General features: G+C 38.6%; 1 protein-coding gene across 2 annotated transcripts; it reads left to right on the top strand.

Moving 5' to 3' along the window:
* Positions 1-2,978: 2,978 nt before the first annotated feature.
* LOC145481757 (uncharacterized) lies at positions 2,979-18,845 on the top strand. 2 transcript variants are annotated; one of them, XM_081460285.1, is made up of 3 exons: positions 2,979-3,826; positions 8,243-11,254; positions 15,626-18,845. In XM_081460285.1, exon 1 carries the CDS (start codon positions 3,161-3,163, stop codon positions 3,821-3,823), a length of 663 nt encoding a protein of 220 aa, XP_081316411.1. In that variant the 5' UTR covers positions 2,979-3,160; the 3' UTR covers positions 3,824-3,826; positions 8,243-11,254; positions 15,626-18,845. The 2 variants fall into 2 exon arrangements, with proteins under 2 accessions (XP_081316411.1, XP_081316412.1); XM_081460286.1 differs by having other exon boundaries at positions 8,243-13,311.
* Positions 18,846-19,585: the final 740 nt, after the last annotated feature.

Raw genomic sequence — 19,585 nt, 5'->3', positions numbered from 1 at the left:
GGAGCCTTTGATTCCGCTCTGAATGCGGAGTCCAGATAGCTCGCGCATGACGTTATGAGTAAGTGTATTTCCGCTTGTCGCTTACTCTCGCGGTACATAACAACGCTTTCAATCATCTTTATGATACCATGATCATATCATTTCGCCACCAGCAAATCAGCTTTACCGCTGATCACGAAATTCCAGGAGAGCAAAGGCACTCTTCTCCGGCTCCGTTACTCTACATATAGCAAAGATCGCAAAGATATATCTTACAAAATGTCACACAGAAAACGAAATGTCTTACGTCACTCTACGAGGTCGTGGCCAAGAAATGGTAGACATGTTTGGCACATTTTCCTACTCTGACCCCTGGGGTGGGCTGACTTTTTTTCCGAAAAGTTTTTTTTTTTTTAATCGGAACACCGTGATATGGTAAAAGTCAATGAAAGGGAAAACCCTCAAATAAAAGGAATTCTGCTCATTTTCGAGGTGGCCTTTTTTCAGCAGTGACGATGGCATCTCGCTCCAGGCATTATATCAGCTCTGTTCCTCTCTCACTATTTTCTGTTATGCACAAATGCTTCAGATCAAAAGCCCTATTTTGCATATTTTCGTTGCGTGATGAATATCATGCGTGTTCAACATCACGCTTCAGATTAAAAGACTGGAAATTGAGCGACGCTTTGGAAAAGCACATCCTAACGAAAAGGAAAGGCGGAATTTATCTTCAAATAAGAAGGCGAAAATTTCATTTCATATGTAGTTCAGTTCAAAGTTTGGTTGTGACGAGTATTTGATAAATCCCGTTGTCTTTGACATGGCAAAGCGAGCATACAAATACACACGGAGTGCAATCTCTAACGAATTAAGAACGAATTTTTTCAACTGAATAAAGAACGCGTCCTCAAAATTTATCAAGTTACCTTAAATTACTACTTACATTCGATTTAATACTGACCTGAGTAATATTCCACAGCGAAGACGTTCTGTATGTTCCAAGAGCCTTTGGATTGTGACGCTCTGCTGGCCTTAAAACTTTGTTTGGTTTTATTTTCGCGAACGTTTATTGGTGCATGTTTATTTGTTGACCTGGGAGGGAGGTCAGCCAGCCGGTGAACATATGGGAGGAGCTAGACGGGCACACGTTTTATCATTTGCAATGGTTTGGGGGAGCTTTGTAAAGGGGTGTTCAAAACTAAGGCTAAAGGACTATAATACTCGGTCTCGGTCTGAAGAAATTCAACAATACTGTTCTAACCACTTCATACGGCGTACATATTTCATTTACGACCGTGATCTCATTTCCAGGGCTCTTCCTTCACCTCACAAGTTCTAAGGATTTTATCGGCGCCTTGTTCCAAACCGGTTGCCCTTGCAGGCCAATCACGATGTGTTTCCTACACACGAGGAATGTGCCCAATAAATAAAAACCCTGACTGTTTTCACATACGTACATCGATTTATTGGTGCATACAATTCAGTCCAATAGCCCTTTTAATTTAACTGGTTAGCTTTTCTCATTTGCATTACAATGTAATCGAACGCAGATGCGATGCAATAGACCAATTTCGATATATTAATATAAAATTCAGACTAACACAATAGACACAATAGACCTCACAAATAATAAACCCCACAAACTGTGTAGAAGTCCAGTTCTGTTCTCCTCTCTCTGTCACGCAACGCTACGCCCTCGGAGAGAGAGGGTTCAGGAGTAAGGTAAACATCTGGAACTTACTTTGCCTATCTAGACAACTGGTTATCTGAACCGAACCAACAACCATTTACAAAAGCACTTTTCCTAATATTTTAACTCCTAAAATGGCTAAAAATCTAAGTGTATATTTTTCGACAAACGCGATCTTAGCTTCATGTCACGCACCGCCAGGACTCCGAAATTCCCAATGAGCTAGTTTCCAAACGAAGGATGCTATTGAGCTGGCAAAAGTAGTAACGAGATAAAAATTTAGTACCTCTTAGAGGAAGGCCTTGGGATTTTCGGTTTTACCGATTTGGCTGATTTTTAATTTGGTTCGGTTTTTCCGTTTTTGCATCTAAAAACTGCGGTTTTTCGGTTTTGGCGTCTTGCGCGGTTTGCAGGTTTTCTCCAATTTAGTCATTGGTTTTCGGTTTTTGTCAACAATAATGGCGGTCTTTCGAATCTTCTGTCCAATGCATTTTCTGGTTTTTCTGGTTTTACCATGGAAATTACACCCAGGAGACGCCCTAAACTGTAATTTCAAGGGACCTCTTCTAAGCTTTCTACCTAGACTTTCTTTTAGAGGAATGCATGACAAGTCTAGTCTCTTTAGCAGCTGTTATTTGGGTCGTAACGGCTGCCAAGCAGACTATGAAAGGCTAAAGATAACATCAAAGCAAAAGACTATTTCTCAAATACCACGCAACTGGGATAATAACTGTGGACCATCGAGTTTCTCATTGCTCCATTACGAGTTGTCTCTCCTTTCCGTGGCGGGAATAACATTGCGTTCACGCGCTCCGTTCACGTGTAATAACAGTAAAAGAGAGATTGTTTGCTGGTTGTAAAATAAAGTAGTTTGGTTATAAAATACGACTGCCATTGTCCCTACACAAATGAAAATTCTGACAATGGCAGTCAAAATGCAACTTTAGAATGTCGTGTTTCTTCTAAAATCATTTTACCGTGCATTTTTTTCTAGTCTCACATTGCTATAGATCTGTTGAGCCGATTTACAAACAAATAAGCAATTTTTTAGACAACGACGAGTTCTGTACTAACGAGGGAAGGCGCAGAAAGAACTTCGGCAAGTACAACAAGTTTAGACATAAAAATCAAATAACAGAAAGAGAGATTCTGAAGCCTACCAAAGCTTTGTCAGTTAGGGCTTTTATTTCGGTTTTCGGTTTTGAAGGAAATTTCTTGCGGTTTTGCGGTTTTGGGCGATTTTTTGCGCGGTTTTTCGGATTCTAATAGGCCCCAACGCCCCCCTCCTCTTAAACCTTTATTGATGACGTCACGTGCAGACACTCTGTTTTTAGTGGTGCTGTGATGCGAGTAATTCGCTTGCCCATGATTGGCTGCGTGCAAGTGCTGAAATCTGCGATTTTCTATGATGACGCGAAACGAAAACGAGTCAACTGAGAGACGAGACCCAACGACATCTGTTTTGAAACAGCTACAAAGCGATCAGTACTCATGACAAAGTACAAGGAAGTCGACTACAAGGCCCCGAAAAGCCGTTGGCCGCTTTGGGTTATCCCATTTCTCGTAGCAATCTTGCTTTTGTTGATCGCTATTTTTATTTTTGTGACCCTCAGCGCTAAACACCATTGTTTGTTCTTCGACTGCGAACAACGAAGAATTGACGATGGAGGCCTTGTACCACCAGATCAAAAACCCCGAGAGGACGATGAACTTCTTACTCCAACTGCCGAACCAGGTTCTAGTCGAGGGATGAAGAACGAGAGCGGAAAAGCAGACAGCGCCAACGAAATAACCGTTCACGGAGAGTTGATGTTCGAAGGAAGTGCTCCAGACCGTCTCCCAGCAAATTCGTCCTTGAAAGTGAAGTTTGAAGACGTTAGCATCATGGACGCCAGTTCTGTACTTCTTGGAAACACTGTGGTCGACTTGTCGAGCTACAATAAAGCAACTAACCTCAAATACGAGATCAAGTGCAAAAAACCCGATCCTCATGGAAGCTACAGTCTTTCTGCTGTGTTGAATATGGGCTGGCAAGCAGATAAGAACTCTTGGATAATGCAAGGGGACTACCATACGGATACCCATCACATAGTTAAAATCGAAGACGGAAAAAGCGAATACAAGAAGGATATAACTTTGGTTCGTTTTTACTAAATGGTGAGTGTCTTTTCGAGTTAGATAATAGACATTTTATTCTTCGTGATTTTCTCTTCGAGGCTAAGCTTTTTCGGTCGAATATCAACTTCAGTAAAGAGTACATATGAGTCTTATAAGTGTTGACATGACGTGTTCTAAAATTCACTGTGCCCGTGTTTTAACGGATTAAGGCTAACATAAATAAGAATTGGACCCTTAAAGATCACGCACACAAGCGGAGGATTTCAGCTTAAAATTCGTGTTTTCGATTCTTCTCGCAAGATCGGTGATCTCTCTTCTTTTGGAATGTATCAGACTTTATTTTGATGATTTAAGCTTATATTGAGCTAACTCAAACGTGAATAGTTCGATCTCAACCCAAATAGCTTTAAGTTTCATATACTTTTATTTTCGCGGAGTAGTGGAACATTTACATGCATAATGTTAATCGAGCCAGGTATGAGAAATTCTGTTTAATATTTGTCCACCTGCGCAGTCGCTCAGCCCGTAAAGAAATATCAAATTTCTATTTATATTGAAAAGTTTTAATAAATCTAGCTTAAAGATCTTTTTTATTCAGACGGTTTTAAAAGGTCTTGCTGGCAGTGTTAGTATCAAGAATAATCTTTTATTTTTCAGAGTAATTGTTTTATTGTTGTTAAAAGGACCTTTGTTTTGATTGGGAAAATTGTTAAATGAAAGAAAATTGCCAGAGTGAACTTGATTCGCATAACTTGCATGGTTTGAGGTAACATATCATATAATGCCATCCTAGTGATACTGATAGAAGGTGAACATGCTATTTTAGTACCAATAATTCCATGATATTAAAGTTCAAGTTCCTTGAAAGTAAACCTTCTCATAATAGGAATGGCAGATGCTAGGTGTTAAGGTTACACAATACATGTACCTTGAGAGTGCAACTTTTGTCAATTTTTTTCTTTTTAAACAAAAAAGAAAGGTTGCTACCATAAAATTCCGAAAAAGAGACCCTCCATGTTTAAGCCCCTCCATAAAGAAGCCCCCCAAATCTGAAACGCAAAAATACCTCCTATAATAAGCCCCTCCGAATATAAGCTCCCGGGGGCTTGTATTTGGAAATGATCCTCAATTATACAAACCAAAGCAAACTACACATAACCACCTTTATCAGGAAGCCTTTTTTAGTCATAAAAGAATGATTCCGTGCACTAGAGCAATGTGGTCGACAAGTGTTAAGTTACCGTTTTTACTGTATTTCTGTACTAATAAAGTTTATTGCCATTGTGTTTGAACTTGGCATTTTCAGTGTGATTAATTTGTTACAAAATTCTAACCAAAACCCTAAGGCATATCAAAGGCATATCGAAGGCATTCCGTTTTATTGAGTAAACTGTCCCGTTATGGCGTATATAACATGGAACTTCCATGGTTTACTGATTATTTATTCCATCGCAAGCAGATCGTTCAATTTCATGGTGTGCTTTCTGAACCAAATCCAATTAACACTGGAGTTCCTCAGGGAAGTATTCTTGGGCCCCTCCTTTTTCTCATCTTCTCTAATGATGTGCATAGTCCCCTTCGTCATTGTAAGATGATCACTTACCCTGACGATACGGTGATTTTTACATCCTCAAGTGATTACGATGCGATACAAAGCAACCTTTCACAGGACTTAGACAATCTCTCTAACTGGTTTCGTGAAAATGAACTTATTTTTAATCTGAAGAAAGGAAAATCTGAGGTGATGCTGTTTGGTACCGGTAAGCGGTTGAATCTGTTTCAAGGCTGTCAAGTCAAGCTCTCAGTCAACGGTTTTCCCATCAACACCACTACACTACTAAGTACCTTGGTGTGCACCTGGACCCGACACTTAATTTTGAAAGTCATTTTCAAAAAATTTACAAGAAGGGAGCAGGAAGAGTGAACCTCTTACGGCACATCTGTTCCAGTATTGATACTTTTACTGCCCAACGAATTTACCAATCGATGATTTTGCCAATATTTACGTATTGCGGCTATACTAGTCTTGGATGGTCAGAGTCCCGCAAACGCATGATCTGCTCCATTGAGACCTGAAGCCTCGAAATCATTTCCCCAAAATGCAGTTCGCAGAACTGTGATCTTCGATTTTTAACTGTTGATAACTTTTTACAAAAAAGAGCGTGCTGCTTTGTATTTGACTGCCTTAATGGAACTGCATGCTTTCCATTTAAAGAATATTTTCACCGATTACATCATAACACTTTAAACACTAGAAATAATGGGAAAACTGCAAAACTACCAAAAGTCAGACTGGATTTTGTGCACCATAGCTTTTATTTTTTAGGTGCCTCGATTTTTAATTTATTGTCTTTAAGTTTAAGAAACATTAATTCTAGAGTTTTATTTAGGAAAGCCTTAGACGAGCATTACTTGTAATTTCTATTGTATTTTTAACAGTTTTTAATATATATCTTATTTTATATATCTTAATAATTCTTGTTTATTAGTTTTTAATTCTTAGCAGGACCCCGTTGATAACAGTACTTTGTACTGAAGGGTTATCCTGAGGAAATATTCGATTATTATTATTATTATTATTATTATTATTATTATTATTATTAATATTACCAGTTGCACATTCTAAAATTTTGACACAAATTTCCCTCCTGTAATAAGCCCCTTCCAAAAATAAGCCCCTCAAAATGGTCCTTTGAAAAATATAAGCCCCAGGGCTTATTTTTGGAATTTTACGGTATAACATCTAACATTTGCCAAAAAAATGAAAGAAAAATCTTAAAACGCATGCGAGGTATAACTTTAGAAAAAAAGGTTTTTTAATAAAAGTTAATAATACAGTTAGGTGTCATAATCCTCATAGCACTTCAACTTTTTGCGCAGAGCTCTTGTTACAAGGGCTTCAATTAGCGTTTTTTATTCACTAGCAATTTTGCACTTTTGTTTCTTGCTCTTCCATCCTTTCTATCACTCCTTATTGAGATCATTAAACATGCTAAAAAAAAGGGACTAGAAAAGTCCTTGGACAGTGAAAAAATCAAAGCCAGGACTGATTACAAACTAAGAAGAAGACATAAGTGGAATTTCTTGAAGGCAACAAGAAAACTTTGGCTGACAGTGACAAGGGATCGTGCATGCTCATACCCATGCTCTTGCCTTGCTTATTTCTCTTGGTTTCCCTATTTTGCACAAGAATAATTATTATTATTGATAGCAATTGGCAATTGGATAGCAAGCAGTGATTGATACTTATTGATATTTTATTGACTATGCCTAGTTATTGGTGCTCAGAAACATTGGTCTTGCAAACTTGTGATCTGATCTCAAGATCTCAGAGACCAAGTATAATTAGTCATGAAGTCGTGAGGCCTTACGCATCACTTGGTGCAAAGTAGTTAGGTGAAAGTGAAGTCTTATAATTTTGTCTTTTTGGTAAGTTTTTTGACTGTCTCCAAATCAAAACACTTAAGAGTCTCAGTCTTAAATTAGCCCCTTCCAGAAATAAGGTCCTCAAATCTCAGACAGAAAAATCATTCAGACAATAAGTAGAAATATCCTTGGTCACGCTTGTAAATAGCCAACTGGTCTGCCTTCTGCCAGTTGGGATTTTTAAGCCTATTATGTTTATTCACAATATTTCTTTCATTCAGTTTAAGTGGCATGCCTGAAAACTAGCCAGCTGTAGCTAAGTGGATCGACCACTTAGCTACATTCAACAACGTGCAACTTCTTGTGACTTTATTAGCGCCCTACTTATGTGCTTACTTTATGTCATCACATAACTAACAAAGGGATTTCAATCTGATTTTTCTTTTTACTAACTTATTGTTTCTAATAGTACATTTGAAGAGTTTTACCATGAAGTCTTTCTTGTACATTTTATGCATGGTGCATTTTTTTGTTTTTTTGTTTTTTTTTTTTGTCACAATGCGAAAAATACCAGATCGGAAGCACTCGAAGCGATATGAAGCAAGGATGGAAGTAAGGAGTCATCACAAGCAATAATTTCTGAATGTTGGTGAAGAATCATAACATCGTAATATTATTGCAATTGCTTGGCGTGCTTCCGATCTCGTACTTTTCAAGATGGTGGCACAAATGCATGAGTTATTTGTAAGATTTAAAGATGTCTTTTTATATCTGAAATTGGTTGTCAGCTTACACAGTCTTGCACACTTATAGGTAAATTACTTGGTTTGCGTAAGATGCCTTTCCATTTTAGCAAAAAAACTGAGTATGTAAAGACTTATTGTTAGTATTGTGTATATCAAGATATGTATCATATGAGGAAATGTATCTTTGCAGCACTGCAGTTGCATTTATGCGTGTAACAAAAGTTATCATCTTTTTTTAGGTGGAAATGCTCTGGCTGTTTTGTGCATTGTATATCAGTCAGAGTTTGCCTGGAACTTGTAAATAATGTCTTACATGCCCTTGTGCTTTTTTTTTTTTTCCCAGATCTTCCCTAAACAGTGTGGTACAAGATTTGGCATTTCTACACGGTGCAATATTGGATTGTATTTTATTAAAAGCTGTAAATTTACTCTATGGAGCATCATTCTTTCCCTATCTATCAAGCAACCAAAAAAATTGATTTGATACTGTAGGTTAATGGATGATGCTTGGACATTAAGTAATCAAACAAAAAATGTAAATATGCAATAAGGGCATAAGGGTAACATGTGTGATAGCCCAGATTTTGCAGAGTTTGCCATCAGCCAGTGGCTTCTAGCCCTCACTTTCCTCATGGTACAATTTGCCAAAATTCAAATTATAGAAGAACTGTAAGAGATTGTGTAATTTTTTCAATTATTAAATGATTTTTAAAAGAGTCAATTCATTATTGTGTTGGAAGAAAATGTTTTTGCCTGGCTAATGTAAATGATTGTCAGGCCAGTATATCCTAGTTGACGCTTGCTGTAAGGGCAAGCTGGAAAACTGATTTCCTTGGCACCTTAAGGGGTACTTAAGGGCTTTAGTATTCCATTCCATTATATTTATTCTTATTGAGTTCTTCAATGGGATAACATGGTGCAAAATTAGAGGGTACAGCAGTAGTGTATATATTATTTGCCAAATAGAAGATGCTGTTCCTTTTTCTCTAAGAAAATAATGCACACAACTGCTGGTAATGTAACAACAACAACAACAACATACTTTTGATTATTTCCTCACAATTTACATTGACAGATAAAATTACAGCTTTTTTACGTTTTTTTTTTAGACAGTGCATGCGTGAGTGGAACATGAGTGCGTTCAGCAGTTTATCTAGACCTCAAAAGTGCATTATTTTCTTAGAAATGTAGGAACAGGGTCTGTCTTCCATGTGGTTAAGAATAACTCATGAAAAAACGAAAATATTTGCATCTGAGAAGGGGCAGTGATTGGGCTGGAAACAACATCCAGGTCGTATGTGCTCCATAATTTTCAGCCATGTATCTAGTATAGATACAAATATGACCGCTTAGCTCAAATAGCCTGGGGTATGCAGTAGCTATAATCTAAGTTTCATATGTCATATGCATGCAAGTGTTTTCTTGACCTTACAGTGCTAAATGGCATAATAAACAGTGTTGTATGTAATTACCATGTTTATTAAAGCCTAAGTCTGTAAACTTGTCAAAGACTCTATTTGTTTGACAGCAATTATTAAACTTTGGGGACCATTGAATTTGGAAGCTGAGGGCTTTATTTAATCATGATAAGACCGAGCTCGAGATTTCTATTGCATTTCATAGTTCAACAGTAAATTTTCTGGGATTCTTATTGGTTTAAATTGATCACGTGATGCAACAGTACTCATCGGCAGAGAGACACCATCTGCCCATAGTGCCCTTCTGAGGAAAATACTCGGATCGATACTAGTCACCTGCGAGCTTAAAGAAAAAACTTGAACTATGCAATTTGTTGTAATAAGTACATTGTACATTTGGCTTTCGTGCCTTTCATCTAAAAAATTTGAAAATAACTCGATATGACTTTTGGTGCTAATTGGAACCTTGTTTTGTGTTAACAGCACATTTTCAATTTCCATTCGTTGATTGGTTACATGCAGTTTTTAATGGTGTCTATTTTTTAGGGCATGTCATTGACTTGAGTTTTGGAGTTCTCTTGTCACCCATCTCTGTTCCTTGCCTTTGCTCTCAGGGGAGGAGCACAGGCTCATTTTCCTCATCATTCCAACATGGTGCAATACATTTGGTTGCTAGATGTGTTGCTTGGCAAATTTGATAGCTGGAACTGTTGACTTGGTAAATTTGTACAAACCGGATGTAGTTTGAGGTGTCTTAAAGCAGGTCTGGAAGTAAGCATTAACCGGTAACTCTTCCCTCTAAAAGAGACTCCAGTCATTGCTTCTCGTCTGTTTAACTCTTCATCCGGTATCCTCTCAAACACAAGAGACCATGTCTTACCATATTCTAAGTACTGAGAAGGGAGTTGAAATTAAGATTTGCATATTTTTGATGCACTTTGAGGTGTGCACACTTCGTCTCGGGGCAACATTGAGATTTTCGAGAAACAAAATTCACTGTTCCCCTCGGGATCAGTCATTAAGTGTCAAATGTTAACTGGATGGTGAGGGGGTGGATGTAAAATGGTACGGTCCTCAGGGGAGCATGGGTTGGATAGCTGGGGTGGATGAGCTGGACAGGAGAAGGGTCATTTACTTTTCAGCCCTGCTTTCCAGTTTATGTTTGCAGAGAGCTTTTTATGTTCTGTTTTTGCCTGCTTCCAACATCCTGTGAGATTTGAAGTTTGGCCAGCGCTTTGCTTTTCTTGTTCTAGCAACGGGGTGGGGAGGCCGCTGGAAGGGAGGGGGTGGACGTATACAGAATGGCCTCGGAAAGCTGGGCACGAGACTGGCATAATTTCAGCCCCCTTTCATTTGATTTCAGTCTTGTTTGCAGAAGCATTTTGTGATCTGCTTTCTTTCCGAGCTTTTGTTAAACAGCTGGAAATATTTGAAGCTTAGCTAACTACGTTTTGGTTTTCTTCTACTGAAATTGCTACTACACTGTGTAGATAGAAGAGGTTAATTTGTTCTGAAACGGAGATTCGTCCCCACCTGTAAACCGACTTATTACTTATGGAAATTACTGGACAGGTGAAATTTAGCAGCGATTCGGCGCCCGATGTCCTTCCAGCAAACTCTCACTTGACGGTGAAGTTCGAAGACGTGAGCCTGATGGATGTTCCGTCAGTTAAGATTGGAGAATCTGTAGTTGATGTGACAAATGTTTACAAGAAAGGGGAACCCCTAATATACAGCATAAAATGCCCAAAGCCTTCTCCCATTCACGTCGATTACAGTGTTTCTGCCGTGCTGAATGTGGGATGGAAAGCTGATGGTCACTCCTGGATAAGGAAGGGAGATTATTTGAATGATACCACGCATCATGTTGAAATGGAAGAAGGAAAAAATGTTTACAAGATGGATATCGAGGTGATAAAGTATTGATTCTTTGTTTGGTAAGTTTTGTCTCACTAATTTGTTAATAATTGAGAGCAGAAAAATGCTGACTCCCCGCATTAACCTCAGATGCAAGCTAGTTCTGGTCCAATACCGAGAATATGAAAATAGTCTATTGAGACGGGCAGTCCTTAACCCTTACAATAATATCATTTTAGAGCTACAAGTAAACACTGTTGAATCAGTGCTGGGGTGTTATTTTTCTCACTTCTAGGGTAAAATATCCATCTAAATCTTCTGTAAGTCTCAAAATAGAGTTGCATTTTCTTGGGGTTCCCCCCAGGGGATGATCAATCATAAATGCATTACCCAACTGCAATATTGCAGGCTTTGTATGTTGCTAATGTACCCAGGCCCTAACAAGTGCATTTAGCAATGTTAAATCTGTGGGGATAGATGGTGGGAATAGCTGCACCCAAGGAAGCCAGCCAGCAGGCTAATGTTGGAGCATAAGCGCACACAGGGTAGCCATGAGCGGGAAATCAAGCGGCAAAGCTGTGAGAGGAGAAAGTGAGCCTGCTCTGATCTCTGCAAATTTTTCATTTCCACCACGAAAACCACAGAAAAATAAGCCAACTAATTTTCACCACAAGTATGAACTTTTCCAGCTCAGATTTCTCGGGAAAATTGTAAATCTTTTTCATAACAACTTACAGGCGTGATATCTGTTGTTGATAAGGTTTTGCTGAAGAAGAACTGTCAAAGTTTATGTCTAGCAAGAACACACACTGGATTCCCAAGTGATCTTGCTCAGTTTGGCACTTATCTGGTCTTTGATGATGCTGGTAAACAGGCAAGCACCTTCGTGTTGTTTTGTCGCCCGCTTCCAATAACATTTGTAATATTTAACTCTTCTCATATGCAGTCGGCAACACGAGAAGTGCATAGGCTATTTGCTACTCCCTCTTTAGTTTGAAATTTAACCAGAAATAGTCTGGAACTTTGTTAAAACATATGTGATACGCTCACGCAACTCTTGCTCTGACTCCAATTGTAGACATCTTATTTTTTAATATTGTGAGAGTATGCGGTAAATTCAGGGCTCAAAATTAACGCTCGCAAACTCGCAAAATGCAAGTGATTTTGATAATCTGCGAGTGAGAAAAATCAATTCACTAACAAACGTTTGCGAGAACTTTAGCATCATCCATATCTCCCAAATATTTGGAGAAAGCTGTTTGAACACAATAAGGCAGAGGTTGAGCTAAGAAGAGCACGTGTTTTTTTTGTGAGCCACTGGCCAGCAGCATTACACTGAGGCTCTGTGTCACACCTGCACATTTGCGTGTTGTTGTTCCTTGTGGTTTTGGAGCTATCGTTTTCGTTACATATGTCAAAAATAACTTCTTTCTTCAAGAGGCCCTTGGGGCCCTAGCCTCTAACATGAGTGCCAGTCACAATGAAGACCTTGAGCCACCAAAGAGCGGGAGCTTGAAGTTGGGATCCGACAGAGATAACACAGAAAATGTTACTTGTGAACAAGGATTTTCCACAATGAAGAGAGTGAAGTCAGACTGGCGTTGTGCTTTGGGTACTAATACCATGGACATGCTGATGAGAGCGAAAATTGAGGTTCCAAAAAAGCAGGCGGATTATAGCCCCAGAGCTGAACGGAAAAGGAGACCAAATATTTAATACCTTTTTTTAACTATTCAGCTCATTGATAGACTGTGCAAAATATCAATTCTAATCTTCATATCAGATATGGTCATTAACATTTCAAAGGGAAAGAATTTGCTAGTGGTCTCACCAGTTTGTTAGTGGAAAACAATCTTACTAGCAAAACTTTGCAAGTGGACCAAAGAGTCAACTTTGAGCCCTGTAAATTACTGACTTCATGGGGATCTAATCGCTCCTCGTCAAACATAATAGATTAACAGATTGACAGTTTTCTCGCCTTTCCCACTTTTTGACCAATGGTATTTCCCTTCGCTTAGGTGAAGCAGAAATGAAAAAATTACAGAGATCAAGGCAGGCTCACTTTCTTGGCCCTCTTCACCAGACTCCTTCCCACCAGATTGCTTTGCTCTTCGCCGCTCGTGTGTGTGACTCAAAGGTGAGCCCACTTTCAGGTTACATCTGGGGGTGAGGGTAGTCAGATTTTGGTAGCAGTATACTGAATAAGAAAGTTTGAATTCTAAATGATTCCTGTTGTGGTTTTACATGTACCATAGTTTGCATTGTAACCTGTACATTAACAAACAGCAATGCTGGCCAACTCCTGCTAACTTCTGAGACCCTGTTAAGGTTAAATTCCGACAAGTGACGTGGCCTTGAAATGGCAACATGAGAGCTATGAATTGGGGACGAACGACAGACTACTCCAGCAAAATAGGGAAAGTGACACCAATGGCAAGATAGACTGACAACGAATTTCAGAGCTGAGAATGCAGTGATTGTTTTAAACGTCTGAGTTGAAGTGAAGATGAATTTCCAGAGTTTTAAATGTGTTTTCCTCTCTCATGCACGATGTTGATGGATCATGAAACACAGGCTTTCTTATATATGCTAAAACGTCCACGTCGAATAAATCGAGTCCCTCATTGTTGAGTATTTTTTCTCACTCTCAGCTGAGTGAGCAGTGCCCTAAAACGCCTAAAAACACGCTTAAGAAAAACAGAAAGAGATCTTCGACCGTCTGCTTCATATTTTTATTAGTGGGTCACCAGTAAAAGAACATCAAGCTGTACTATCAGCAAATGGCATTATAGAAGGGAAAGAGAGACAGGGGAAAGCTGCCAAGGCCTTCTCGTCTTCAGCGGAAGATAAGGGTTGCGCCAAATTCAAAGGAAGATCATAGATAGGAGAGATTATCTGACTGAGGCCGTTGAGATTTTGAGTTAAAGAACGGTTGTTAAACATAAACATGGTAAAAATAGTCATAGGTTCGATTGTACTTTAGGTCCAAATACTGACTGGAAAATGGCTGAAAATAGCAATTCTAAGCGTCTAAATTTCAAAATTTCCCGGGGGGGGGGGGGGGGGGCATGCCCCCACATCCCCTAAAAGGTTAGCAACTTCAGTGCTCGAAAGCATGCCCAAGCCATTAGAAAGCATGCCCCCAATGTGCCCCCCAACATGCCCCCAGCCCCTTAGAAAATTTTGAAAATTTGAAGTAGCTAAGAAGTCTTTTCCTTCATTCTGAGTCAAAATGTGATGCTTTAAAAGTAACCATAAAGTAACCATTAAACCCACTGACCGGAGAAATGCTGGCTGTGCATAAGAATTTCTAGTGCTGAAAAATGTTTGAAGCAAGTGCAAAGCATACAAGGAGTAAATTATATCCAAAGAGATACTTAATTATATATGTACTTAACTAAAACAGCAAGGAACCTTCAATGCGTAAGAAATAATAGTTTCAGCGTAAGAGCGCAAGATTGAATTCGTTTGCGTGAGCCTCATGCTCAATGCGTGAGACTTGAGAGCAGTATGTCGGTTTTTTTTTTTAATAAACAAAGGTATTACAATGTGTTATACGTGTAGCTTCGTTTTAATCGAACAAGGTCATATTTCCTGACACAACTCCTCTGAGACGAAATTCTGACAGGCGACATAGGAATCTTGTGAAATGCCGCCATGGCTGGTGGTGAATTTCAGACAGGGGGACATGGGTACCCCCCCTAACAGGGCCTCACTTCTAGACGTGATTGGACTGTACTAGACTGTCAAACTCAATCAAACAATCCATGGATTGAGTTTGATTGAGTTTGGAAATCGAACCAAATTGAACTCACATGAAATAATAAATCCAACTTTTGATTTTTGAACTCTTGATTTTTTGTAAAACTAGTGTTGAAAACCAATAACAAGTTCTTCGAGGTTCAAGTTACTTCAGTATAACACGTGTTTTTTGTGTTTTTGCGACCACGTGGCATGATCTTTGCTCAAGGGAATTTGTTTACCGAACAGTTGGATGCAATCCATTGCATTGTGTTTCATCTGCCGAACCAATTGAACACAATCTAATGGATTTGGCTTGGTCCAGCTCAATTGAGTCCGACTGGTTCAGAAATCAAACACGCAAAGTTTGGTGTTCAATTTGGTTCAATTGTTGAACTGAATCGAACTCAATCCAGGGACTGAATTAGATTGGGTTCAGTTGAGTTTGATTTCTGAATGTTCGCTTCACTAATGCCAGCTATTCTGCAAGGCCCTGCATCCAAATAATTGTTAGATTTTCTTAAGTAGGATCCCAAGGGAGACATTAACACCACATTTAGTGTTTTAGACAGTGTATTTTACCACAGCAAAGACCCTTCTGTGGACATGTACAGCTGGTAATTATAGTAAGCCTCACACAACAAAACGCAATAATATGAGGTTAATAATTTATTAATTAATGTCCTAACTTTATTATTATTTTCTTACAGCTTCTCCGGGTTGCAGTACATATATCTTCAATTGAAAGTAACATTTAGCTAATGGTAATGAAATGGCAAACAAAGTTCAACACATTCTGCAGTCTTCAGATGAATCATCCCAACAATATATTGTCATACAATATATTGTCACATAAGTATCATAGTATTATGCTTAGTACGCTGGACAAAACTGTTCTGGATCGACATTTTACGGAAGTGATGCAAAGAATTTTGGTGATTGTCTTGAACCTCAAGTTATTAAATTCCACTCAGGGAAAGTTATTTTCATATAGTTCATGCAAAGAAGACTTGTGTTCCAGCATATCTAAATTTGCGAACTGAATCACAAAAGTATGGAAAATCGCGTGATTTCTGTGAAAAAAATAGTTGTGGTTTACATCAATATCGTAACTTGTTAGACCAGTGTTGTTTTGAAGAATATCGTTACATGTTTGTAGTGTTTTATTTTCGTGAATTCGAAGACATGACATGAGCAAGAAGCAATATTTTAATTTCGAAAAGCGCAAAGAGCAGTGTCTGAGGTTCTTGGCCGACAACGCTGTAACACAGCAGTATTTTATGCGATTGTGACTTGAACGAAGCACAAGCTAAGCAGCCATCTCCAAAACTGGCAAAGAGCAATCTAGAGGCAAGAACAATAATAAAGACTTCAAAGAAGATCAGTTTATTAAGACAGTATTGTGCCAAATAAGTTGTAAGTCTTTCTCCTACCTTCTTGTCAAAGTGACGAAAAAATCTTCCAGCATGTAAATAGTTTCTTCGCAAAACAACACTCCAAATGTGACTCTTTTTTCTCAGAAATCACGGGATTTTGCATACTTTTGTGACTCAGTTACCAAATTTGGACAACGTGTAATGCAAGCCTTTCTTGATTGATCCACATATGGAATTTAGTATAGTTTGAGACAATCACCAAATTATTTGATGTGTCCCTTTGTTTGTTTTAATTTTTTATTGTAAAACCTCAATCCAGAACAGTTTTGTCCAGCATACTATATAGAGTGGGGAGAAATCAGCTCTTAAACATTTAAAATTTATTTAATTGTGGATGCTAACGTTACTATTAGAGCAAGGGTGTTAGTTCTGAAATCCGAGGGGTGTATTTATTGGGCAGGAGTTTCATTTATCTCCTTCAATATTCTAAGTTTTCAATGCACTGTTAAATATGGTACAGTATATGTAAGATTTGCAGAAAGCAGATTTTTGAAAAGTAATATATTCTGTTGCCAAATTAAATTAACATTGTTAAGGTCTTATGATAAACACAGGTAGGTTAACCTGAGCATTACTCAGGCTAAGTGGAATACTATTCAGGCTGACCAGAGTGTAGTCTGCTGTTTTTACTATACTTTGAGGTCATCTGTGATGACAATTACTGAACAGACGCAAGGCAACGTAGAATCATTTGTTAAATGCTAGATCCCATATACATGACAGGGGTAGGGAGAAACAAACCCAGCTGGAAACAGAGTTTGTAAGAATAACACCTTAATGTTTAACTATTAATATTTAAATGAGATTTTGTGCACACTCAATTCTGAGCCATAAATGATAAGAATGTCACTCATTAGTTCTTTTATAGATGTAATCCTAAACCTCAGTGATGAGAATGATGTAAAATTTACAAGAGGAATATTTATTGGGATTTTATGAGTAATATTAGTTTGTTATTGGGGTTCATTTTGCTGTCATGATGAAAATGAGAGTTTTGCACTTTCAAAGAGCACAATCATGATTTTACAGTTATAGTTGAAGTTTTCCAGTCTTGTGATCACTTGTAAGTGACCAGGTTTCTAGTCAGCAGCCCCGCAAAACCCCAAATGGCCTGTGAAAACTTTGCCATTAAATGCTACCATAAAAGACCATGTTTACTTAATGTAGACATGTGTTGGCCTAATGGTTAGTGCACTACACTATAGATTGGGCAGTCCAGATTGAAGTCCTATCCAGGGTCATTGCGTTGTGTCCTTGGGCAAGACACCTCAATCTCACTGCCCCTCTTTCCACCCAGGTGTATAACTGGGTACCAGTTGTATGGGTCATTGGCCTGACACAGACTTCCTTACCAGTCAGTGCTATGCTATTCTAAGTAAGATTTGATTTAATGCAGAGGTAAGATTGTAATGAAACTCTATAACTGTATACTGTTGTACAAGAACACCCAATTAGTAATGCAGTAAACATGTTGGGAGGCCATTACTAGGATTTCATTCAAGGAAGCAAGCCACGCCAGGCACCATCACTTTTTCCAAATCTCCAAGGTGGTCTCTTATGAGAAGTTTAACTGTATAATGGTATTGCAAGCTTGTGGTTTGAGTATTGTTGCTGTGCAACAATGACTTTGTATTTAAAGTATAGTAAATTGAATTAGATTAGATAGATGACCTTTATTTAACACAATAAATTTTGGGGCCACTGGCCAATTATGGGGTTGTGTGAAAATAAATGCAAATCATTAAACAGTTAATGATTACTTTTCCTTGTTTCCATGGTGTTGAAACTGAAACTTTCAACTCTGTGAAACAACATACAGTCGAACCTCCAGTTACGACCACCTCTCATAAGTGACCACCTCTCCTCAACGACCAGTTTTACAAAATACCAAACGTTTTTAACTCAAATTACTATATTTGGAACCTCTTGTAAGCGACCACCTTTCGTAAGTAACTGTGACCACTTTCAGAGCTAAAAGTTTGAAATTTTCTTTTGTTTTCAACCTCCCGTAAGCGACCACTTGACAGATAATAGAGCAGAAATTGGATAATAAGGTGTTGCAACATTATCGCATTCCTGGGTTGTACAAGAGACAGAAATTTCTCAATGGGAAGTACCAGATTGTTCTCGAAATTGACTTTTCACACAACTAAAACATTTCAAGCTTGGGGTAAGTCTCAGCAGTTACAATATGTTAATGAGGCAAAATTTTGATCCAATATGGTCTAATCTCTTGTAAGCGACCACCTGACATTTTAGGTGGTCACTTAAGGGAGGTTAAACTGGAGAAGCAAGGTGGGACAATTTGAAACAATAAAGAAACCATTTATTTTCCAGTCCATAGATGTTTATGCCATACAAACTGCACTCCACAAGCTTGAAATATGAACAGATTAGATGTAATGATATCATTTTTTCAAAACCTGTTAATTAGATTTTCTGATGTAAGCAATAAAGGGAATGGATGAATAAGAATAAATTAATAAACTAATAACGTTTTTCTTTGACTACTGTTAAGATCTACCAAGTACTAGCAAAAACTGTGTTGGTCTTACCAAACTCCCCTCTCCACCCCCCCCCCCACCCCCCGCCCCATCCGTTCAGGAAATTTCCCATCCCATCTGTGGGGGGAGTAGGGATATTACTTGGAACTGCACATTTAATATTTACACAGAGTCTTTATTTCAGCGATCGAGGTCAAGCACTCAAACAAACGTCCTTTTAGGACTTGATAAGGCATGGTTGGTTGCAAAACACTTGTTTTACATTCTAGGGGGTCCCCAGTTTTGGCTGCATCACGTGACAAGTTTAAACCATTTGCGGGTACAAATGAAGTCAATGGACTGTGCTCTATAGCGCGCGATTGGCTATGGCTTAAATGTGTCATCTGAAATTGAGGGATACCGAGAAGGCATAATCCATCAATTATATATTTTCCCACTTGTTGGCAGAAAGTGAACCACGCCTTTGATAACTTTAGAACCCAACGAAATAGAGCCACGCCCACAAAACATTATCTTGGTACCTCGAGCTCTTAGGGGTTCTTTTGGAAATTTCGGACGAGCACCCCCATCCTTTTTACATGGGGGTCGCTCTCCCATCGGGTTGAAATTCCGCACCACTTTCTTAACGTTATTCCTCAGAATTGCAGTGCGCATCGTTAATGCGCAAGTACGAGTCATAAATTAGCGCACATACACCACATCAAGAGATTTCCTTCAAGCTAAGCTCGGC

The sequence above is a fragment of the Orbicella franksi genome, chromosome 3, assembly GCF_964199315.1.
Source record: "Orbicella franksi chromosome 3, jaOrbFran1.1, whole genome shotgun sequence".
NCBI classification, from domain to species: Eukaryota; Metazoa; Cnidaria; class Anthozoa; order Scleractinia; family Merulinidae; genus Orbicella; species Orbicella franksi.
This window is presented reverse-complemented; position numbering and strand designations above follow the sequence as displayed.